At 43.1% G+C, this 24,988-nt stretch overlaps 1 protein-coding gene across 9 annotated transcripts in view; it reads right to left on the bottom strand.

Annotated features, from left to right (window-relative positions):
• Positions 1 to 24,988, bottom strand: part of IL6ST (interleukin 6 signal transducer) — a 247,773-nt gene that overhangs the window by 15,978 nt on the left and 206,807 nt on the right. For all 9 annotated transcript variants that reach the window (XM_029576964.1, XM_029576954.1, XM_029576992.1 and 6 more), the window contains 2 exons: positions 17,777 to 17,917; positions 731 to 827 (listed from right to left, as the gene is read on the bottom strand). In XM_029576964.1, the coding sequence (XP_029432824.1) occupies positions 731 to 827; positions 17,777 to 17,917 (238 nt within the window). The remainder of the gene's footprint in view (positions 1 to 730; positions 828 to 17,776; positions 17,918 to 24,988) is intronic.

Here is a 24,988-nt window from a genome sequence, read left to right as displayed (position 1 = left end):
ATAGCAGCTAGGCGATTTCTGTTTTCCTAACAGGTGTATCGGTGTTTAGGGATTGCTGGTTTTTTTGTAGTGTTGCTTTTTCATAGGTAGAGTTGTTGCTGTTTGAGTGCTTGCAGTTAGTACTGCTTTGGCATGGGAGGTTTACTATATTTTAATTCAGTTTACTCATGGCTTTCTGAGGGCCAAGCCCATAGCCAGCATGTGTTACAATAAGCTTAAAGCAATATGGATTCCAAGAGTCTTTTTTGCAAGGTTTTCTGGTTGGCACCACAGCAGTGCTTGTAAATATTATATATATATCTTGTGGTATAATATACATCTGAAGACTATATTTTGAATATAACTTAATTGTGTTTGGAGAATGCTGTTGGGAGAAGGTTGGGGGGTAAAGCTGTGAAGTTCACCTAGGGCACCTAATACCCTTGTACCAGCCCTGGCTAAAATGTTATCGGTTTGTAAAGAGCTGCATCTCAGTGTGTTAGATTTCGTTTATAAACATAAATTACAAGCTCTTAAGAGAGGACAACAGCATACTGTATGTAAACAGGCAGAGAGATACAAGGAAGTCATGGGTCATGCATTATGTACAAACTTAAAATCTACTCCATTTATAAAATGAAAAATGAAGTAGTGTGGTAACGTTCAAAATGAAATACACATCTTTTAATCTGAACTTTCACTCTAGCACATGCAGCTTCTCAATATTATAGCAATAGATCTATTTACTTACAGGTCCCGCTTGTAAAAGCAGCCTAAAACACCAAAAAGAGTAGCAAAAAAGAATGCTAGGCAAACTGGTACCACTATGGCTTCAATTTCTCCTTTTCCTAAGGGGAAAAAAAAAAAAGATTATGGATGATTATGATTATGGATGACGTACGAGGAGAGATTGAAGATTGAGATGACGTACGATGACGTACGAGGAGAGATTGAAGAGAGATTGAAGAATCTAAATATGTACACCCTGGAGGAAAGGAGGAGCAGGGGTGATATGATTCAGACTTTCAGATACTTGAAAAACTTTAATGATCCAAATACAACGACAAACCTTTTCAGACGGAAAAAAATCAGCAGAACCAGAGGAAGACTAAGAACCAATGTCAGGAAGTATTTCTTCACGGAAAGGGTGGTGGATGCCTGGAATGCCCTTCCGGAGGAAGTGGTGAAGTCTAAAACTGTGAAAGACTTCAAAGGGGCGTGGGATAAACACCATGGATCCATCAAGTCTAGTGGGCATAAATATAGAGGAGGTGTTAAAACACTGCACGGAGCGGCAGTAGCCACAGAGGCATTCACGGAGCGGGATGCCAGTGGCGAGTAGTTGTTCCACCTTCAGGCAGCAAAACACTGCACGGAGCGGCAGTAGCCACAGAGGCATTCACGGAGCGGGATGCCAGTGGCCAGTGGTTGGTGTTCCACCTTCAGGCAGCAAAATACTGCACGGAGCGGCAGTAGCCACAGAGGCATTCACGGAGCGGGATGCCAGTGGTTTGTGTTCCACCTTCACGGAGCGGAAGGTTGGAGGGCTGCCATCTCCAAAAAAACAAAAAAACCAAAACAAAAAAACAAACAAGCAAAACAGAGGTGGGTAAGAGTATGGGGCAGGGGTGTGGCCGTTTGTTGCGGCGGTTGCTACCCCTGATTGAGCTGGATGTTCATTAGGATGCGGATACGGCACTGCTCTCTGCATTGGTGGAGGGGTGGAAGGGAATTGAGGCCGGAGGGTGCTGGAAGCCAATAGTGACGGGGGAGGGGGAGAAAAAAAGGGGTGGGGGGGAAGATTAAAAAAAAATGGATAAACTGCGTAGCTTGCTGGGCAGACTGGATGGGCCGTTTGGTCTTCTTCTGCCGTCATTTCTATGTTTCTATGGATGTTATCCCATTTAAAGTGAATTTTCCCAATATACAGTAAACCCCCTTTTAAAGCAAAGGAATCTCTTGTGGTAATTATCACTAAGCTGCATAGATTATTTTAATGGACAAACCACTCTAAAGAAATCTCCATGCCTATCCCACAGGCCAGTTATCAACATAACATACATCATACTTGTATAAAAAATTATATAGTATATTGTTATAGTATATTGTTAGAGGAGCATTCTAATTATAAAAGCACAAGATCAAGAAAATGTTATAGACACCCCATCAATTGTACTTCAGTATTCTCAGGCACCGTCATTCCATAAATAATGGTATCCCAGAGTTCTGTGAAATACATGTAATTCAATCAAAATCGGAGTGAAATAGGAAATAACTGATTGTCCAACTATGAGTCCACAGAATAGAAATGAAATGATGCTAAAATGCTCCAAACTCTTAAATGCAAGGTCTAGAGTTCCCCCAACATGGACTGTATTTCAAATAAGCTGCGTCAGGAGGCACAAACATCTAAAACATATAAACAATAAAGGGCAAATCAATACAGGCAACACAGCATTAAAATGTGTACAACTTAAATCAAATCTAGTATCAATGTAAATTGGTAACTTTATATTTAAAAAAAAAATTTCATGTATAAAGAAAACAAATCTTAAAGCCATAATATACTAAAACATATTTCAACATGTGCACCAATAATACAGAGAGAGGAAAATATCTTACCAATAATTTAAGGAAACAGAAAAAACAAGACGTATAAAATATCTATTTAATCTAGCAGCATGTATATGCAAAACATTCCAGTCAACTCTTAAATAGCTGACTGAGATAAACAGTGCCAAAAGAGGTCATGTGCTACAGAATAAGCAATTGAAATGTCAGAGAGAAAAAAATTCTCAAACAAGGCCAGCTTTCAAAAACAAAGTAAGAATGAAAAAACAAAGTCAATGATATACAGTGCACAGCAATATAAAACAAAATGACAAATTTGTAAGAACACCAAAGAATCATGTGATACCTCCAGCTGACCATTCAATTTCCTGAGGACATAATGTAACATTTATTTATTTGTTTGTCTGATAAATCCAATGTGGTTTTTTCTGGGCCTTAAAAATTAAATATTTTTTCTCTACCCATCCAAACTCTGGAGATAATTCTGTGGTTTCACACAAGACTCACTGGACCCACCAGGTTCTGCTGATCCACTTCTTACAGCAGATTGGACCTCTGATTTGTCCAGATCTGAATCTAGATGCCCCTATCAAAATTTGCCTAGGCAAGATCAGGCTGCTTTATCAGCATTGTTGCCTGCTCCCTCTATTACAAAACCCACAGATAAAGGTGTTTGTATTGTGATTCTTGATTGGGCATGCTACTTATTTTAGAAAATGTTTATACTGCAAAGCCAATAAAATACAATAAAAGAGGTTCACTAAGTTACATAAATAATAAAAAACAATACATACTAAAATCACAAAAAAAACCTGCCTGACGAGTCCCACAAATACCCCCAGATTAAAATTCCATCCATCCTCATAGTTGAAAACAACTATCCTATCAATCTTTTTATCTTCCTTTATCATGTGATCCTACTACTGATTTACAGAAATTGATTTTTCCATTGGTACAACTAGCATTTGACAATCTTTTTTTTTTTTTTACTTCTTGAGATGCCAACTTCCTAATGGAGCCTTGTCCTTGGATACCGGTATTTTATATCTTGCCCAAATTCATGTTTCTTGTCAATCTGCCAGGCCGCCCAATTGCTTCAGGAATTAAATCTTTACTTGAGCTGATGTCCAATCATATGCTTTGTAATTCCTATTTCTCAACATAAATGTATCCTATGTTTTTCATCGGATTGTTCCTCTAGCGGTATTATTTATGTTATCCAGTGCCCATGTCCACTGCTCTGTGTGGGGAAAATCCTTCGCCTGATAAAAATGAGGATTTTCAAGTACTGCCATTGCATTTTTCAGCACAACATTGTTTCTGATCTTTGTTTTTTTGTTATTGAACATTGCAAATCCTCTTCACAGAGATTTCTCTTGTTTTCTCTTCCAGCGTGAATGTTGGATTTATATGTTAAATACATTATGACCTTTTGGCTTGAACCAGGAAACTGAATGCTCTGGTTTTTTTTTGTTGTTTTTAACTCTTATAGCTTACACCGTGCACTTTGGCTTTGATTGATAGTTGACATACCACATGATTCTTCAGCATTCTTACAAATTTTCATTGTGTTTTATATTGCTGAGCACTGTACATCATTGACTAATTTTTCATTGTCTGTTTTTGAAAACTGGTCTTGAGAGTCTTTCCCTCTGAAATTTCAATTGGTTATTTTGTAATACATGATCTCCTTTGGCACCATTTATCTCAGATGGCTATTTAAAAGTTGAAGGGAATGTTTTGGATATACATACTACAAGATTGAATAGACATTTTAAACATCTTGTATTTACTTTTTCCTAAAATAATTGGTAAGATATTTTCCTCTCTATTACTAGTATACTTGCTGAAATATGTTTCAATATATTGTTATGGGTTTGGGATTTCTTTTTCTTTATGCATGTATTTTTTTTTTTTTTTTTTAATATAAAGTTACCAATTTGCATTGATACTAGATTTGATTTAAGTTGTACACATTTTAGTGCTATGTTGCCTGTATTGATTTGTCCTTTGTTATGTGTTTCAGATATTTGTCACTCTCGATGTAGTTTATGTGAAACATGGGACCTCTAGCACTTGTATTTAAGTTTGGAACATTATTTTGCCATTAAATTTCCATTCTGTGGACTCATATTTCCTATTTCACAACTTTTTTGATTGTATTTGATTTGTTGCTGTGTATCAAATACATTTACGTTCCACTTTTATAAAATCTAATGAACCCCCTTCAAAGAAGATTACAACATTGAATAAATAAATCAATAAATAACAAGAACTATGTACCTTAATAAAAAGTAAAGATTTTTTTCCATTCAAAAACATACTTGCATCACAACCAAGGATTCCAGAATGCTGGTAGACAAAATTATCATAGCCTGATTCTTAACACAGAGGGGGATAATTTTCAGAATCATGCACACAGTTGGAAAGTCTGTAGGTAATTTTCCCGGTGCACTCTGCACCAAGTCTCAAAGGGAAAGCTTGCATATACTTTTACTTTGAAAACTGCCTGGGAAAAAAAATACCCACAGAATTGCACCTGATTTTTCTGTAGATGTAGTTTTTAGGTTTGTTTTTTTTTCCAGGAAAAAAACCCACCAGCATGCATGGTTTAAGAAATGCAAAGCTATGCATGTTATGGCCTCCCCTGACCTCAACCTACATCTGATCCCTTCTACTCTTCCTACATGTAAAAGTATGTGCTTTGTTGATGTGCATGTATTCTTTTATCTGCATACAGCTAGAGTGGTCAACTTTTCATGTACTAAGGGCCAAAGAACCAGTATACACAGTAACAAAGAGCCTCACATTTTCAAGAGATGGGAGGGATCTCCTTTGAGGAATAGGAGCCTAATAGGTGGCTTCACCAACATCTCTTCCTCATCCCCACCTTATCCCTCTTTCTCAATCCCCTCCTCCCTGTCTCTAGCAGTGGTCACGCAATCTTCCCACCAACCTCTATCTTTCTTTCAGTTCCCTCATCCTAGCTCAATAGTCTCTCTCAATCCTTCTACTTTGTTCCCAGTCTTAATTCTCCCACCAGTCCCTCTTTCTCAATCCCATTTTCTTCCCACCAGCCTCAGTATCTCAGTCCTGCTACCATTTCCCCACCAATCTCTCCCAACCCCTTCATCCTGTTCTCAGCATTCCCAATCAATCCTCACACTAGTCTCTCAATCTCCATTGTCCCCTCCAGTCTCTGTTCACCCACACTATCCCCACTAGTCTCAATTCTTCCACCCTCTCCCCAGTCTCTTTCAATCCTCCCCAGTCTCTCTCAGTCTCTCATCCTGTTCCTATCAGTTCCTATCAATCCTCCCACCAGTCTCTCTCAATCTCCACCCTGTCCCCTCCAGTCTCTATTCACACACTCTGTCCTCGACAGTCTCTCTCAATTCCTCCATCCTCTCCTTAATCTCTTTCACTAAATCCTTCTACACTATCCCCACTATTCTCCCTCAAATCTCCCACCCTGCTGTCTTGCTTTCTGAATCCCCCAGCTATCTCTCCCTCAGTCCTCCCACTCTTACCCACCAGTCTCTGTCTCAATCCTCCCATTCTTCCCCACCAGTCTCTGCCCAGTATCTCCCTCTCTCTCAGTTCCCCCACTCTGTCCCCACCAGTTTCTCTCCAATAGCCCCATCACCACATCCCTCATGCCCTACAAGAACAAAAATGGGAACCTGGCAGCACTTCTCACTTCTTGTGTTATGTTCCCCCCCCCCCCCCCACACTTTCTGCTCAGCACCAGCATGTTCCCCCTGACCCCCTCTCTATTTCCCTGCCTCCACCTTCCATCCTATCCTCCAGTATCCCATCTGGCTCTCTCATACATCCTCTACCATCACCCTTTCTAATTTTCACACACCCACCCAGGGCCAGTGCAAGGGTATTAGGCGCCCTAGGCAAACCGTCAATCTTGTGTCTTCCTCCTTACACATCTGCTATTGGCGGCAGCCCTGGCATGGCATCACCCTCTCTTGCGCCATTCAGCATTCATCTATTTCTCTCTTTTTACCCTCTGCCAAGTTCTGAATCATGCTCCCTTTGCTCCCCCATCCACAATACCTAGCACCCTTCCTTCTGTCCCTCTGTCCAGCATCTCTCTTCTCTACTTCTCCCCCCAAGCATATTCCTCTTCATTCCTTGCTCAGCAAACCTGCATCACCCCAATATTTTTACACCTTTTGTAGTGCTCAGCATCCTCTCTCTCTATCCCCTACATGCCCAGAACCTCCACCAAACCCACCCAGCACCCTCTCTCTGCAATTCCCCCATCCACCCAGCTTCCTCTCTGTCTCCACCTCCCACATCCATCCAGCTTACATGCTCTTCTCATTTGAGCTGTCATGCCTTAAAGGTAGATGAAATCTGTAGGCGTCTAGGGTTTTAATCACCTTCCAAAATCTTGGTGTTCTAGGTGACTGTATAATTCATCTAATGAAAGAACTAGACCTGCACTCACCACACTCTTGCCCTTCATCCCTCCAAGTGTCTCTCCAAATCAGCATCTCTGGCTAACTCTTAGTCCTTCAACCCCATCGTACTTCTGATTCTCATTTTATCCTCTCTCCCCCTCCATCACTACTTCTGGCTCTATTACCTACCACTCAGTCCCCTCACCATATCTGGCTGTCACCCACCCTTCCCCTTTTCACCACCTCTGGTTTTGTTACACCTGCCCCACCTCTGGCTCTCTTTCACACACACCCTAATCACTACTGCTATACCCCCACCCTTAAAATCATTTCTGGCTCTTTCAGTGCTCCCTCCCCCAATCACCACCTCTGGTTTCCCTTCACATCCACCCTCCCCCTATGGCTTTCTCACATTCCTCTACTGCCTCTTCCCCATTTCTTTTGGACCCCATTTCCCTAGCTCTCTCACACCCTCTCCATTTCCACCACACTATTTTACATATAATGCCACCTCCTCCACACGGCGCTCATGCAATCTCCTATCCCAGCCCCCTATCCCTCCCACCCTAGCACTGATACCCTCATTCACCTGTTGTAGAACATGTGGCAGTGGGGACCTTGGAGAGGAATAAGGTGCCAGGCAGCTCAATTGGCATTGCTGACTTCAAAGAGACAGGGAAGAAGCTGACATTCAACATCTCCTCACCTCTCCAACAGCATTTCCTCCAACCCACTTCCCCTAGCATTCAAACCCTTCCTCACCTCCTTTCAGCATTCATCCCCTTCAAATCTCACAACAGTCACACTTTTTTACATTATTTCTCCCAGAAGCATTCATCCCATCTTCCAAGCATTTACTCTTTCACTAAGTATTCACATCCCTCACCTCCCCCAACATTCATCACTTCTCACCCTCCCCCCCCCCAAGCATTCACAACTTTTCCCCTTCTTCTCTTTCACTATCTATCCCCTTTCTCTTCCAGCCAATCATTCTAGCTTGACAAGCTCTGACTGACTCTGATCTCCATTCTGATGTCAATTTCTGGGCGCACAGTGATCTGCTGGCAGCAGGTGGAGTGGAGGGTGGACAGGATGGCACTGCCTTGCTCTTCTCTGTTATCCTGTTAGCTCAAACCTTTCCCCCTCCTCTCTTGTCCTCCAGTGCTGATGGTTGCAGATAGGAGATGGGGAAGAGTAGGGGAGAAGAGCGAAAGGAAAATTAGTTCTTACCTGATAATTTTCGTTCCTGTAGTACCAAGGATCAGTCCAGACTGCTGGGTTTTGCCCCTGCTCCAGCCCCTCCCTTCTGTCTGCAACCAACAGCACTGTGTGGACAAGAGAGGAGGACCTGGAGGGTCTTCTCGGCTCTGTCCTGTTGTATGTGCTCCCTGCTCCAGCCCCTCTCCTTCTATCCTTGGCAGGAGGCCAACAGCCACATTTTGCACACTCCTGGCATACAGGGTGAATAATTTTCAGACAGTCTACCTGGGTAAATTGCTTTTGAAAATTACCTTTGCTATAAGTGATCAGTTTTTTTTTTTTAATATATTTTTGGCCCAGCATTTTCCTCCTGATCCTTTGTACTTCTGGTTAAGTTGAAATGAAGGCCGAGATCTGGCACCTATCACCATGAGCATTCATTCACAACTACCCGGAAAGCTATGCTATTGCGTTCCCTATCAGCAAGACTACATATCCATACATGTGTTGGGAGACCTCCCAAATATGGTGCATGCTTTTTGAGTTAGTAGCTGTACAAGAGGCTCTGGATGGGGGAGACCCAGGGGTCATCATGGTTGCCTAGTTTGTAAAAATGTTAAAGATTTTGGTGCATGTAATAACAGATGTCTACTAGATGGCATTTTAGAGGTGTGAGCACTATGCATTATTGTGTTAATGGGATGTGAGGGTAAAATGGTGTGTCTTCCCTTAAATTGTGGATTGGCCAAATGTAGAGGGAGGTATAAAAGTGGTGGATTTTTAGCCTTTGGTTCCAATATGAGACTGTACCTAGAATACTGTGAGCAATTCTGACCACCACATCTCAAAACAGATATAGTAGAACTGGATAAAATACAGAGAAGGGCAACCAAAATAATAGGGATGGAACAGCTCCCCTATGAAGAAAGGCTAAAAGAGATTAGGGTTGTTCAGCTTGGAGAAGGAGAAGGCTGAGGGGGGAGATGATAGAGGTCTACAAAATTATGGGTAGATTAGAACTAATAAATGTGAATCAGTTATTTACTATTTCCAAAAATACAAAGACTAGCAGACACTATGAAGTTTGCAAGTAGCACATTTAAAACATATAGGAAAAAATTCTTTTTTATTTAAGGTACCATTAAGTTCTGGAATTCATGCTGGATGATGATGTAATTAAGGTAGTTAGTGTAGCTGGATTTAAAGAAAGGTGTGGATAAGTTTCTGGAGGAGAAGTCCATAAACTTATTGGCCAGGTGCACTTGGGAAAAGCCACTACTTATTGACAAGGGATGGCAATAAGGGATCTATTTATTGTTTGTGACCTTGCTAGGTACTCGTCACCTGGATTGGCCACTGTTGGAGACAGGATACCGGGCTTGGTCTGTCCCTGTATAGCAATTTTTATTTTCTTATGTTTCAACCCTTTCCAGAGTAGGGTGGGTAAAACGTACCTCCAGGAATGTCACCTGCTGGAGTAGCTAACCTGTGGCCTGGTGGGCCCAGGGGTCCTCCCAGTGGGAGTGGGCTGTGGGAGCTCTTCCCCTTAAAGGGAGATGGCAGAGACTATGAAGTGGGAGAGATTTCTTTTTCTCCTCCTAAAGAACTAAGCAGGAAGTGGAAGTGGAAGTGAGAAAGGACCAGGAAGTGAACTGAAGAAAAGCCCAACTTTCCTTCAGAGGGAAAGATGCCAGGGAACTAAAAAGTATTACTTGAGTGCCTGGGGAATTTGCACTGGGAGACAGTAGTTTGGAGTCTGGAGGGAAAGTTAAGAACTAGAGGGGCATGAGTAAATCATGTTAATGGGAAGCTGCATTTGGGCCTCTCTGGATTTGAAAATTGATATGGGTATGCTAAAAGGAGACCCCCATTCCTTAACCAGGGCTGGGCTTTAGATATAACTTAAGAGGAATTTGAGAATTTAGACTAACTCTTATGGTTGTTCCAAGGAAAAGTAATTGCGTGGGAAAAGGAGACGAAGGTGGAGGAATGTAATTACTTTCCAGATGTAATTTCTTATGTATGTGATTTTGACTGTGGAAGCCCTTGAAATTCTGTTATATTCAGTGATTTAAAATGTAACCTACTTCACATCCATGTAAATTGTTGCTTGCTGGTTTAGCCAAAAAAATAAAGTTAACTGTTTGAAACATGGAGTAATTCATCCTTATTGAGCCAGAACTGGGGTAGGGCTTGGTGTCAGAGTTCTTGCCGGGGAGTTGAAGGGAGTCTAAGAAGTCCAGTCAAAGAAGAGAGTGGTTGTTGGATACTCATACTGTCATTATACAGGTCCAAGTCACCGTTTGCATGACAAATCTAAGATCCCACCAAACAAATTTCAAAGGGATGACCCTTAATGAACAGGGAATCCCCTTCCATTATTTTATTTACCCCAATCAGGAGGCTACACATGTAATAGGGTAAATTCTGAACTGGGTCAGTCTGTATCCCCTCCTGGACATAGAGCTCTATGGTCACACCATATAATCTACTTGTTTAGCTTTACCACTACCAAAGAGACTGATGGATCTTTAGTTGCCTGCCTCCTTATTTTCACTCTTGTGGAGTGGGACTACATCTCATTTCCTCCAGTTTCCCAGAACCTCTTTTTGCTCCAAAGACAATTTAAACAGAACTAAGAGGCGTGCAGTCAGCACTTTTGGGAGTGCTTTCAGTATCCCATCTACCCTCATTAGTAATATGTACTTGAAGTACTTCCTCTGCTGAAAATGGCTTTTGCCATTATTTCACAATCATTCACACTATTTCCTTTTTTCTTTAATAAGTTTCCCTTCTTCTGTCAATACTGAGCAAAAGAATGCATTTAAGATTTCTGCGTTCTTCTGTCCTCCTTGCTATATCTTTAAGCATTCCCCACGATGTGTACCATAATCTATTAAGCATATAAATAAAAGTAAGCATGTTGAATCTATAAATATCTATCAAAAATTGAATAGAAGACTACTTTTCTATACAAAATCAAGGGAAACTAACTTTTGAGGTGATGTTTTGTTAAAATGCCAAAATAAGCGTACTTTATGAACAACTTGATCCTCTGGAGCAGTGGTCCCCAACCCTGTCCTGGGGGCCCAACCAGCCAGTCGGGTTTTCAGGATATCCACAATGAATATGCATGAGAGAAAATGTGCATGCACTGCCTCCATAACATGCACATTGTCTCTCATGCATATTCATTGTGGATATCCTGAAAACCCAACTGGCTGGTGGGCCCCCAGGACAGGGTTGGGGACCACTGCTCTGGAGGACCCAGGAACTATGCTACTGGGCGCAAAAGCTGACAGAAAGGCACAGTAATCTGAAGAATCATCATCTAGAAACTTAGTGATCCATATTCAGACACAGACTGGATAGCAAAGTAAGACAGATAAACTTATTCGACTATCTTTGGAGATATGTTCAATAGTTCAACCAGCTTAGCCAGCTAAGTTATCTGACAAACTCTGAATATTAGAGTTAGTCTGCTAACTCAACTCCTCCCAGTTATGTCCTCGGAATGTCCCTAACTTAACAGGCTATATTATTAGCCGGCTAGAATTTAGCCAGATAAATGCCCAATGAGAAGTTACTACTTGCCTGATAATTTCCTTTTCCTTAATCCAGACAGATGGATTCAGGACCAGTGAGTTATGCACCTCTACCAGCCGATGGAACTGGAGCACACTGATGTCACTCTTGCAGTGACATCAGCCAGCCAGTGCTCTCTTCAAAAGCCAGCTAGACAGACTAGCAAAAACTTGATTAAAAACAGATAACCATTTCAGAACTAATCCAACAGGAAACACTGAACTCAGGCAAAGAATGTATGAACACTAATCTAGGGACTGGGCTAACACTTACCAGTAACCCCTGGAACATGTAGCCATGTAGGAGGACTATAAACACAATCATTTGACAGCCAAGGGCGGGAAGCTGAATCCATCTGTCTGGATTAAGGAAGAGAAAATTATCAGGTAAGTAGTAATTTCTCATTTCCTAGCACCCAGACAGATGGATTCAGGACCAGCGGGATGTACCCAAGCTACTCCCAAACAGGGTGTGCGGCTGCCCACGGTCCAGTCAAAACCACATGTGCAAAGGCTGTGTCCTCATGGGCCTGCAAATCCAGACAATAATACCTGGAAAATGCATGTTAGGAGGACAATGTACCAGCTCGGCAAATGTCAATGGGAGACAACAATCTAACCTCCACTCGTGACACTGCCAGAGCCTTAGGGGAATGAGCACTAACCTGAGTAGGCAACAGCTTTTTCGCAGCCACATAGGCAGCAGACTACCTCCTTAATCCAGCGAGCTAATGTAGTCTGCGAAGCCGGCTTGCCCCATTTACCTTCATCTTGAAGGACAAACAGACGATCTGTCTTTCAAAAAGGTTTGAAACCTCCAGATACCTCACGACATGTCTCTTGACATCCAAGGGAAGCAACAGGTGATATTCCTCTGCATCTCTTTCCCTATCCAGAGACGGCAGGGAAATGGACTGATTCAAGTGAAAATCTAAGACCACATTTGGCAAAAAAGAAGGAACAGTATGAAGCTGTATTGCCCCTGGAGTCACCCAAAGGAATGGCTCCCGGCAAGACAAGGCCTGCAGTTTGTATATTCTAAGCGCAGAAATTAATGCCACCAAAGTCACCGTTTTCAAGGTCAGTAACCACAATGAAATCTATGCATCAGCTGAAACGTAGGGCCCGTCAAGAAATCCAAAACCAGTAACTGCAAGGGAGGAAGACTCTGACCCTCGACCCTATGAACTGTTCTGCCCAACATGGGCCACAGGGGAAAGGCATACAGCAACTTGTCCTCTGGCCAGTCCTGGACAAGAGCATCGATACCCCAAGGACTTTGTGTTTCTTCTGCGACTGAAGAATTGAGGAACCTTCGCATTGCAAGAAGTCATCAGCAGGTCTAGAAACAGAAGGCCCCCAGCGATCCACTATCAGTTGAAACGCCTTGACTGACAAAACCCATTTGGACCCAGGAGAATGAACATGAACTGATCCTTCTTTTATAGGTAAAATACAATACAGTACTAGGTCAGAAATTCTTAAGTTGCATGATCACCTGGAGTATCATTTACATAGGTTGTCATGTCAACAGCATGATAAATTATCCCTAAATTACCCTGACCAGTTCTCCAAGTTGGGGCCCATTTACCACTCTTTAGATAATCCTTTGTTCTGTTAAAATCTTGCTGCTCAGGGCAATCTTTATATCTTAGGCTGTGTTTACAGATGCCCCTATAATAGACATTTTAACCTGCGGTTCTGACCGTTGCCTTCTGCTCTTGTGACCCTATAAATTAGGCATCACAAATTGTCGCCAGCTTCAACTGCTGTCCAGGTGTCCTTGGAATTCCTCCAGGTCAGGCTCAGTAGGGCATTTAAAATTCACATAGCCAGAAAGGCTAAGATAGCAGAGGATTCAGGGTCAATTGCGGTCTCCATGTTGATCTCAAGCTCAGGCACACTTATCAGGCAACAAAGGAACTGGGGATTCGCTCCACTTATTGGCCAGTTTCTCCAACTCGCTCCCAACAAGAGTGAGCCTTTAAAATGCAATTTCGTAAGATTAGCTTTGGAGGTCACATTGGCTGACTAATTTCTCAGCTGTAACTGATGCCTGGCCACTATTACTGAAGCCACTCCTTTGCATCTGCAAAAAAGGTGGCGGCTGTTTCCATAACTGCCCTGGAAATCACTCCAGAGTCATCAACTTCCTTAGAGAGAAGCAAACAAGAGCTTGAACCCTGCATGAACAACTTCAAAAAGAAATTGAAAACATGGTTATTCGCCCAAGCTTACCCAGAATAGAAAACCATTAACCCGTGCCAATGTAGACCACAATATGTCTACTCTCTTTTTTCTCATATTGAGGAACTATGTTTTTGTTATATTCCATCGCCTCACTGCGAGGATCCTTGTTGGTTTTTACTCTGTCTTTCTTAGCTGCCTTTCGTTACCCCATCTCCAGTTTGAACCTCCCTGTTAAAATGTAATTTTCCTAACTTAACTTGTTGACTGTAAACCGACATGATGTCCACAACGAATGCCGGTATATAAAATGTTTTAAATAAATAAATAAGAGCGAGCCACCAGGGAACAACAAGGAGCTATCTGCAATATCATTGCCTCTGCTTCAAATGCTTGCTTAAGGATGGCCTCAATTCACCTATCATGCACATCCTTCAAGACTGCTCCTCCCTCAACAGGGATAGTCATCAGTTTAGAGATAGCACAGACAAGCACATTCCCTTTCTCTCCACTGGATCCAGGCCTTCCAAAGTCCGGCCCCCTTTTGAAATTTGCCTCTGAGGCGTCCCACTCAAGATCAATCAATTCTTTAATGGCTTCCATAACAGGGAAAAAGCAAGAGGCTTTATGGAATTTGCCTCAGGCACTCTCAACATCTTCAACATCTGGGAAATCAGAGCCAGAAGTTCATCTCTATGAAAGAACTGCAATATATCCTATATGGATCCGGTCCCAGAGGAATCTCCCCATCCTCCAGAGAGTCAGGCCTCATCAGTGCCATCCGAAATCTGTTGCACTAGGTGTACTTCGGCACTTAACAGTAGTACCGGAAGAGGGAGAGGCCACTGCCTGAGAATCTGACCTGACAGGATTTGACAGGGCTGAGGACTGTGCCTGAAGAAAGGATTGCAATCCTTGAAAAAAATTCTACTCAAGAAAAGGCAGAAGGATCCATGCCAAAACCAGAAGACACCTGTGCTGTGCCCACTGAATTACCATCCCCTGCTGACAAACCAGTTAAGGGAGTTCTCCAAGATCAGGCGTCCCTCCTGACATGTCCTTATGGTTGAATCAGTCCATGAGGAGAGACGGGTTGGAGAAACTCCCTGTGAACAAAGCGGTTCATATATAGTAATCTGGTGAAGATTTGGAGGTCCGGGAATTATCGGGCTTAAGTTTGTCTGCACATTTCGGCGTTGATAAAGAAAAAGAAGCATTTAAAACAATTGGTGGTTGAAGCTAGAATGGAGCTGGTTGAAGTGGCTTGAATAGTGAATAATGAGAGACTGATATGACGGGGATTTTCGGACATACACGGGATTTGTTGAATTCAGTGCTCGATTGTGAATAGGAATATCTCTCCCCGAGGAGAATAAGTTTGTTAAAGATTTCCCCTGAAGAAGCCCTGGTAGGGTGAAACAAGGCACCTTGTTGGGGTGAATATCGTTGGAACGGAGTGTATAATGCTGAAAACATTTGGGAAATATTGAAGTGGTTAGTGCATTAAATGTTTAAATAGCGAGTGAGTATTGAAATATATTCTGTTTTTTATAGGACATAGGTCGTGGGGTGAATATCGTTGGTACTGTATTTAATGTTTAAAAGTGAATAATGATATATAAGGTTGTATTTTATGGGATATTTAGGTTTTATGGGTATGAATGAGGTGTGAATGTGGATATGGGATATTAAAGGGAAAGGGTTAGGATATGTCCGTATTATAACATATGTGAACTGTGTAAATTGAATGTAGTGACATTTCCACAAGTATAGGAATGATGATGATGTTCATTATTTTTGATTAAATTGTACATTATATATACCACTGTGTTAATAGGAATAAGTGCAATAAAATTAAATTAAAGAAAATATGTTTTTTTTCTGTATGGAATTTACAAACATTGTTGTACACAATGAATTATATTGTTTCAGAAATTGATGATAGTGATAATTATTGATTCCCATTGTATGATGATGTCCTTACCCAGGCCATCATCAGGCTGGGAAGAACCAGGCTTAGTAAAATCAGAGGAAGATAATTCTCCCTGAGTTTCTAACCAGCGCTGGCACAACTTAGAATATGACAGGTAACACAGAGGGTGCTTAGGTTTCTTAGCCACAGGCGCAATAGGCCGTCATTACGCTTAGTAGGCAACTAAAGGTGTGCATCCAGTCTATTCACGCTGAAAAATTTAGGCACACAAAATTTATGTGAACAAGATTTAGGAGTCACAAAACTAAGCGCACTGACACCATGCCAAACTTGACCACACAACCAATGTGTCTCAGATTGTGCGCACAAGCAAGTGCACCCATAAGACTAGGCACACAACTTGGACACAGCCAGATGCACTTGTGCTTACTGACAGTCCTGCAGAGGGCAGCCTAACGTGCAGGAAAAAGTGCACGAAAATGCCACAGCGGCCTACCACACGGCACACAGAAAGAAAGCCTAACAGTGGGGCCTAGCCCTCCCAGGCTGTTCAACCCGCCAGGCTGCCCAAATCGCTAACCTTCCACGGGAGCAGGAACGAATGTCGGTATGGTGCGCCAAGCATGGAGGAAGGCCTACAAAAATCCCTTTGCTCTGTCTTTCTCCACATTTTTTTTTTCTTTTACTTTACCTGAGCTCAGCCTTTCCTGGCTGAGTACAGAGACAGTCTGGCTGCAGGGGGAGAGGGCATATACGGTCACCAATGCCCTCTGCTTCCTGCACCCACTGCCTTTCAACTGTTTTAATCAGCTAAGTCCATGCTGGCTGAGGAAACCAGCTACCGGACCAAGGCACTCATCTGAGGGACCATGGAAATCACCTCAGGAATTCTCAACTGGGTGAGGGTCCATTAGGTATCACCCCAGGAGAGTGGGGCAATCCAAAGCTCTTATTAATTCTCCTCTAAAATTTGAAGCAATCCCCAGTAGGGAAATGCATGTCCACCATCTACTGGAGATGGAAAATGCTGGCAGGCTGATGTCACTGCAGGAGTATATATTCTGTGATGTCAGTTTGCTCTTTCTTCATCTGCTAGTAGAAGTGCATCACCCACAGGTCCTGAATCCATCTGTCTGGGTGCTAGGAAAATATTAATTTAGCCAGCTAACTTGCCTTAAGGAATATCTGAAAACCTGTAGAATTAAGGGTCCAACATACAAGTTGCAGGCAATACCTTTCTATTGGACTAACTTAATACAAACGTAATGAGTTTGAGAGTTATCCTCTATCAGTTTGACCTGAAACGGTTGAAATGATCATCATTTGTATCCCCTGTGTAAAACTGTACAGAGGATAAATGTTCAAAATCCTGATTTCCTGGAGTAAAATAGCTGTCTGAAAACTGCCCACCCTTAATCTGTGGCAAACATGCACAGGTTTTCCAGAGCATGTGGACTTTTATCTGGGCATGGGGGGGCGTTTTGTTTTTGGAAATAGCACGTGTACCATGCATTTTCAAATGTTATTTCCCAGTCAAATTTAGCTTGTGCAAAAGTAGAAAAACAAACAAAACAAAAAAAAAACCAAACCAGGTGCCAAATCTGCAGCTGGCTGTACCCATAGGAAATTTTCAAAAGGGGAAAGCATGCATCGACTTTCTCTCAGAAAATCTAAACAAAGTCCATGAGTGCAAAGAACCTGCAGGGCTAGCACCTGGAAAAGCTCTCTGGAAAACTGCTCAGATGGAAGTCAAGTTTCAAAAGGTTTTACACGAGTAGGTTTTTATTTGCTACAATACCAGCTCTTATAAGCTTACACAGGTGATATCTCTTATAAGCTTACACAGGTGATATCTAGGAGCCACGCATACATTCTTACGCAACAAAATACGGATTCTCTCTTACCATACTTTAATGTTGTGAATGTGACGTCTGGCCCATCCTTGCCACCACTGTCTGTATATGCCCTCATACGAATCAAGTACTGAGTATCACCAGATAAGGAGGAAAGTGTATATTCTGTACGAGATGCATCTATAGTCACAACTGGAATACAGGGGTTTAAACAATTATCCACTGTAGCTACATTCAGCACAATACAGTTACACTATTTTACAGAAGAACAAAAACCACAATGGAGAGTCGCCCCACAACTGTCACAGAACCAAAAAAGCAGTGGAGGTTTTGGGGAAAACAGAAGACACGTATATCAAGTCTACACTCTCAGGGAATAAGATAAACAGCAATAAAATCAAGTTTTGTTATAAATAACCAAGAAATTAAAACGAAGGTTATATGAACCAGTTCTTAAAAATGCTAATATTCCTCCCCTCCCTTGACAAACATGTTTCAACAAATCTGCCTGTGTGTTGGGGGTAAATCTTCTAGTAATGTTCCTTAAAATATATGAATTCAGAGGGAGTTTTGAAAAGAACTGAGAATTGAGGGCAACGCTGTGTGATCTGAACTCTTTGAGGATTATCATTAACTGTGCAGGTACCAGTTTGAGCTGTTGCATGTACTGCCCCCCCCCCCCCCCGGCCATTTGAAGTGAGGTCATCAAGCACCTTTTTTTTTTGCTATTTAAATGCACCTGCTGCAGCATGTAGCCCCCCGTACGTACGCAGACAAAGAAGCGTACCCCTACTGCCAAAATGTGGAGGAAGAAGAAAAGTAAACTTTTACTATCTTCACTGGCCTTAGGGAGTGTTCAGGGTCCTAAAGACAATCAGTTTCAGTGATTTGGTAAGCTACCTTCAGGGGGCATGAGTTTTGAGACTTCCCCTGGGAGTCTCATTAAGTCTAGGTGTTATCCAGCTGCCACAGCCAACAGGTCAGCCTGACTGGGAATAGCCTGGAAATTCCAGCCAATTAGGTTGGATTAATCTACCCCAATGCTGGGGATGGCATTAGCGAGACCTCTTCTGCAACCCTCCTTTTGGCTTTAGCATCAGGTCCTGATGGGCTTTCTCCTTATCTACCAGATGAGGTTCCATTGCCAACGATTATTTTTAACATTGTTGGCACTGTTAATGAAATTCAGGAACCTACTAATGTTACAATAGCAGACGTGTGGAGGATTGTTGCAAAGCTTGACAAAACTGACTTGCACTGTTTCCCAATCGGGTAATTTTACCTCAGAAGCCAAATGCAAATTTGAGGAACAAGAAACACATTTAAAAGGACTTGAAAGCTCTGACTGCACTTAATCTTCAAGTATTTTCTTTCAGAATACTGGAGTATCATCTATAAAGGATAGTTTATTCGTACATAACCAATTTGAAATGTTGGAAAACTGTGTGAGATCAAGGAATTTGCATTTCTTGAATTTCCCTCTTACAAAATTGTCATCACTTTTTGAAATGTTTATTGACATTTTGGCTATATCTGAGGATAAAATGCCAGTTTCCAAGATGTTATTTGCCTAGGCAAAAAGCAGCGAGTTCAGAACACACTACAGACCTAGTTCATTATGGTTTTTCTCCCTTTCTGTGTCTACGGGAAAAATGGTTAGTGAACCAGGGCTCTAAGGTGGATGTTTTACTGCTGGCAAGACCTGGTGTGTCTACTTTCTTAGTGGCCTCAGTGAATGTTATCCCTACTAGGGCCACTTTAATAGTTTCCTTTAGTCTTGATAGAGATACTGATCTAGTTTTTCAAAAATATTTAAAAAATAAAAGATTCTTCCTTTTGTGGGCGTGAAATACAGGTATTTCTGGGTGTCCCCCGTGTGACTCAATCCTGGAGGAAATAACTTCTTTTATTAAAGCAAAAGGTGGTGGCTCTAGGGGCCACCTTTTTTTTTTTTTAATTTACTTGCACGTGTCTGATCACTTACCAAAATAATAAGTTTGTATTTTATGACCCACTACATTGAGAAATTACAACTTACCTGAAAATGTCCTTTTCTCTAATGAAGGCAGGTTAATCCACAACTAGTGGGTTAGGCACCTCTACTAGCAGATGGAGACAGAGCAAAGCTGACGTCATGGTAAATATACCCCTGCTCTGACAACTGCAAAAGCCAACTGTGGACAAACTAACACTTGATTATAACCATTAACAGATAACCAATCAAGCATTCAGGAACAGGAAACACTGAGCTCAGTCAAAGAGTGTAACATCACTAATCTAGGGACTGAAATGACACTTGGAGGAGAAGTCCATTACCTGCTATTAATTAAGTTGACTTGGAAAATAGCCACTGCTATTACTAGCAATGGTAACATGAAATATACTTAGTTTTTGGGTACTTGCCAGATTCTTATGGCCTGGATTGGCCACTGTTGGAAACAGGATGCTGGGCTTGATGGACCCTTGGTCTGACACAGTATGGCATGTTCTTATGTTCCTGGTAAGAAAGAGTCTGCAGTTCGAAACTCTACACCCAGAATAAATTGCCACCAGAAAAACAGTCTTCTGGTGGCAATTTTCAGTCACCCTCAAAGAGAGGGTATGCAGTGACTGAAAAGTGGAACCCGCCAGAAAATCTAGAACCAGATTAAGGCTCCACAAGGGCACTGGTAACCACAAGGGAGGACGAAGATGCTTTACCCCTTCAAGAACCGGGCTGCATCTGGATGGGCTGACAAAGATCCACCATTCACCTGGCCCTGGAAATAGGCAATAGCCACCACCTGTACTTTCAAGTAATTAAGGGCAAAGCCTTTAATCAACCCATCCTGAAAAATGAGTGGAATCTTAGCTGAATGAGGATGAACCCCCTTGTTCCTCACACCAAGTCTCAAACACTCGCCAAATGCGAACATAGGTTAAGGAGGTTGAGAACTTTTGAGCTTGAAGCAAGGTGGAAATCACAGCAGTGTAATATCCATGCTTCAGCAACAGAGCCATGTCAAGGGCCATACTGTAAGACAAAATATAAGATCCTTGTGAAGAATAGGTCCCAGTATACCTGAAGACGAAGAAGGGAGTCTACCAGGAGTCTTCACAGATCTGATGACCATGATCCCCTGGGCCAATCCGGTGCCACCAAAAGCACGCTCTCATATGGCCTTTGACCCTCCAAACTATTCTGCCCAACATGGGCCATGGAGGAAAGGCATACAGCAGCTTGACCTCCGGCCAGACCTGTATGAGAGCATTGATCGCCACGGAGTTCAGATCTTTCCTGAGCCTGAAAAATCGAGGAACCTTTGCATTGCGAGAAGTCTCCAGCATGTCTTGAAACGGAAAATCCCAGCGATCCACTATCAGCTGAAACGCCTCGTCTAACAATACCCATGCTCCTGGGTCCAGACTCTCCCTGCTGAGAAAGTCTGCTTTTACATTGTCTTTTCCTGCAATGTGCAAGTTTGAGATCTCCTGAAGATTCACTTCCACCCATTCCATAAGTTGTACCTCCTGTGATACTTGCTGGCTCTTGGTTCCTCCCTGCCAATTGATGTAAGCCACCATTGTTGCATTGTCTGGCATTACCCAGACTGCTCGACCCTGCAACCTGCCGCTGAACTAAAAGCACTCCAAATGGACTGCCCGTGCGTCCAGTTAATTGATGTTTCAGAGAGTTCTGTAGTCCAGCACCTTTGTGCCGTTAGTTCCTGATAGTAAGCTCCCCAACCCTGGAGGCTTGCATCTGTTGTAGGTACCAACCAGTCTGGTGATGTCAGGGAAACTCCCTTTCTCAGATGATCTGCCATTAACCACCACTGGAGGTGAGTGCAGACTTTCTTCAGCAGGTGGAGCTGAATCAAACAGTTCTGAGACTGTGGGTTCCAATGAGACAGCAAAGAGTGCAGAAGAAGCATATGTTCCTTCGTCCATGGCACCACTTCCAGGGTTGCCACCATCAGAGTACCTGTAGACAGGACCAAACTGTTGGGTATATAGAATTCACCAAAAGACATACCAGTGTCATTAACTTCTGAATATGAGCTTCAGGCAGGAACATTTTGTCCTGCTTCATGTCGAACTGAACACCCAGGTACTCCAACAACTCAAAGCTGAAGACTGCTCCTGGCTAGATTCACCACCCAACCAAGCTCCTGCAACAGGGAGAACACCTTGTGGACACCAGGTAGCTCTCTTCCAAAGACTTGGCCCGAATCAGCCGGTTGTCTAAATACAGGTGTACAAGAATTCCATCCTCTCTCAAGTCTGCTGCCACCACCAACATAACCTTGGAAAAAGTGCTGGCAGCGGTGGATAGATCAAAAGGCAGCACCGAATACTGATGATGGCACTCCAACACCGTGAAACGCAGAAAACATTGGTGCTCCAATCGAATGGGAATATGGAGGTATGCTTCAGACAGATCCAATGAGGTCAGAAATTCCTCCAATTGCATGGCCGTTATCAGTGCAATGTTTTCATGCGAAAATAAGCCACCTGCAAATGATGGTCGACCCCTTTAAAATCCAGGATTGATCGAAAGAAGCCCTTTTATTTGGGCACAACGAAAGAAATGTAATATCAACCCACATTTTCTTGAGACGTAGGTATTGGAACCATAGCCCTCAGACTGAAAAGCCTTAACAGTGTGCACTCCACTGCCTGCTTCTTCTGCGGGGAGTGACAGGGAGACATCATGAACATGTCCCAAGGAACACTGTGAAACTCCAGCTCATATCCTTCTTGTATCACCTCCAGGATCCAATGACCCAATGTGATCTCGACCCATCTCTTAAGAGACAGAGAGAGAGACACCCCCTATCACATGTTCTTGGGGGTGGGTCAGCAAATGTTCATTGGGAGGATCAGAAGGTTCCACTACCTGAGCCCGTGCCTCTCTTGGGCTGTCTGGGATGAAAGGTCTGAGACCTACTGAAAGCCAGAGTCCTCTGAAAGATCATCCTTCTGTAGGGACAAAACCGCTTGGAACCCCTTAGATGACCGTCATACCAAAGGGGTATGACAACTGCTTTTTATTCTATGGCAACTGAAGAACTGAGGATTTGCTCCACTTACCGGCCAGTTTCTCCAACTCACTCCCAAACAAGAGCGAGCTTTTAAATGGCAATTTCGTAAGAATAACTTTGGAGATCACATCAGCAGATCAATTTCTCAGCCATAACTGATGCCAGGCACTATTACCGAAGCCACTCCTGTGGCTGAGGTGTGGACCAAATCACAGCTCATATCTGCTAAAAAGACGGCATCAGGTTCCATAACTGCCTTGGAATTCATGCCAGAGTCAGTAACTTCCTGAGAGAGAAGCAAACAAGAGCAAGCCACCAGGGAACAACATAAGCTATCTGCAAGGTCATTGCCACTGCTTCAAATGCTTGCTTAAGGATGGCTTCAATTCTCCTATCATGCACATCCTTCAAGGCCACTCCTCCCCTCCACGAGGACAGTCATCCGTTTAGAGATGGCACAGACAAGCATACCCCTCTTTCAGAAAACGCAAGAGCGCTCTTACCACTGGAACCTGACCCCCTTTAAAATTAGTTTCCGGGGCGCCGCACTCAAGATCAATTCTTGAATGGCCTATTTTTTTTGTTTGTTTGGTGCAGTCATGGAATCAGCCCCAGGCACTCTCAGCACCTTTAATATCTGGTAAATCAGAGCCATGAACTCATCTCTATGAAGGAATGCAACATAGTCCTATACGGTTTTAGTCCCAGAGAAATTTCCCAATCCTCCAGAATGGGAGGATCTCTGCCATCCGGATCCCTATTGGGAAGTCCTGCTGCCGACCTAGGCATACTATGGCGCCATAGTACTTGGCGAGGAGGTGGTCACCACCTGTGACTCTGGCCTGGCAAGTTTATTCGGGCCTGAAAACTGCGCCTGAGAAAAGGTCAGAATGATCCATGCATGCCAAGGCCTGGGGGCAGGAGTCCTGAGCCAACTGAACTATCTTCCCCTGCTGAAGGCCAGTTAAGGAAGACCCAAGATCAGTCAACCCTTCTGGCAGTTCTTTCTCCATTCCCACATCAGGCCGGGAAGAACTGGGCTTAGTAAAATCAGAGGTGAGTAAATCCCCCTGAATCTCCAAACAGTGCCAGACTGAGATGCCCGAATATGGCACACCACACAGGGCAAGACGCTTATTATTTTATTTATTTATTAATTTTTACTACAGGGGCCACACAAAACTGTGCTGAAATAAGCGCCCATCTGAGCTCCGACAGGACGCTCAGGGAAAGCATAAAAATAAGTGCATTCGTGCGTATGAGCATAAAAAAGGGCGCGTAAGTGTACGCACAATTTGGGTACCCTGTAGGTGGGCGCTCTTATGCCATTAACTAGGCACCGAATTAGATGCCCAGCTAGGCCCTCAACTAGGCGCACATGCCAATGCACAAGGCTGCACAAGTCATGATCTGACGGAACTGAAGGGTGCAGTATACGGTGCACAAAAAGAATGCGAAGGCGCAGCCACGGCCTACCACGCAGTGAACTAGCAGAGTGTCAGAATGGGGCCTAGCTGTAAAGGCTGCTCAACCCCCCAGGCTGCCCCCTGATCCCAAACACCATTGGAGGCAGGAATGGTCATCGGATAGCTTGTCGAGCATGGAGACCAGAAGGGAGAAGGCAAGACCCCTAATCAACTTCCCTTCTCTTCTTACATCAATTTCAAAAACTTTACCCGAGCTCAGCTTGACCCGGCTGAGTTCAAGCATGGTCTCCAGCTATGGGGAGAGAAGGTAAATACCGTCACCGCCATGCCAGCTCAAAGGCCAGCTACTGGACCAAGGCACTAATCTGAGGGACTACGCAAATCACCTCAGGAATTCTCAACTGGGTAGGACCATTTGGTACCAGCGCAGCATAGTGGGGCAAATTAAATTTCCTTGTTCCTTTCTCCTCTAAAACGTGAAGCAATCCCCGGAACGGAGATGCACATCCACCATCTGCTGGAGACTGAGAATACTGGTAGGCTGATGTCACTGCAGGAGTATATGCACTATGATGTCAGTTTACTCTGTCTCCATCTGCTGGTAGAGGTGCATAACCCAATGGTCCTGAACCCATCTGTCTAGGTGCTAGGAAACCCTAGTTATAAATTCAAATACTGAGGAAGTATTCAAGTAAGGGAATTAGGTTCTAATATTACTAAATACAGGTACGTAGTAATAAACCAAAGAGCACGTCAGGAATGTTTGGGTTAAAAAAGGGAGGCAGAACGATTAAATGAAAGAAAAACCATGC

Source organism: Rhinatrema bivittatum, chromosome 1 (genome assembly GCF_901001135.1).
Source record: "Rhinatrema bivittatum chromosome 1, aRhiBiv1.1, whole genome shotgun sequence".
In the NCBI taxonomy this organism is placed as follows: Eukaryota; Metazoa; Chordata; class Amphibia; order Gymnophiona; family Rhinatrematidae; genus Rhinatrema; species Rhinatrema bivittatum.
Note: the sequence above shows the minus strand (reverse complement) of the source record. Positions and strands in the feature narration are given on the sequence as shown.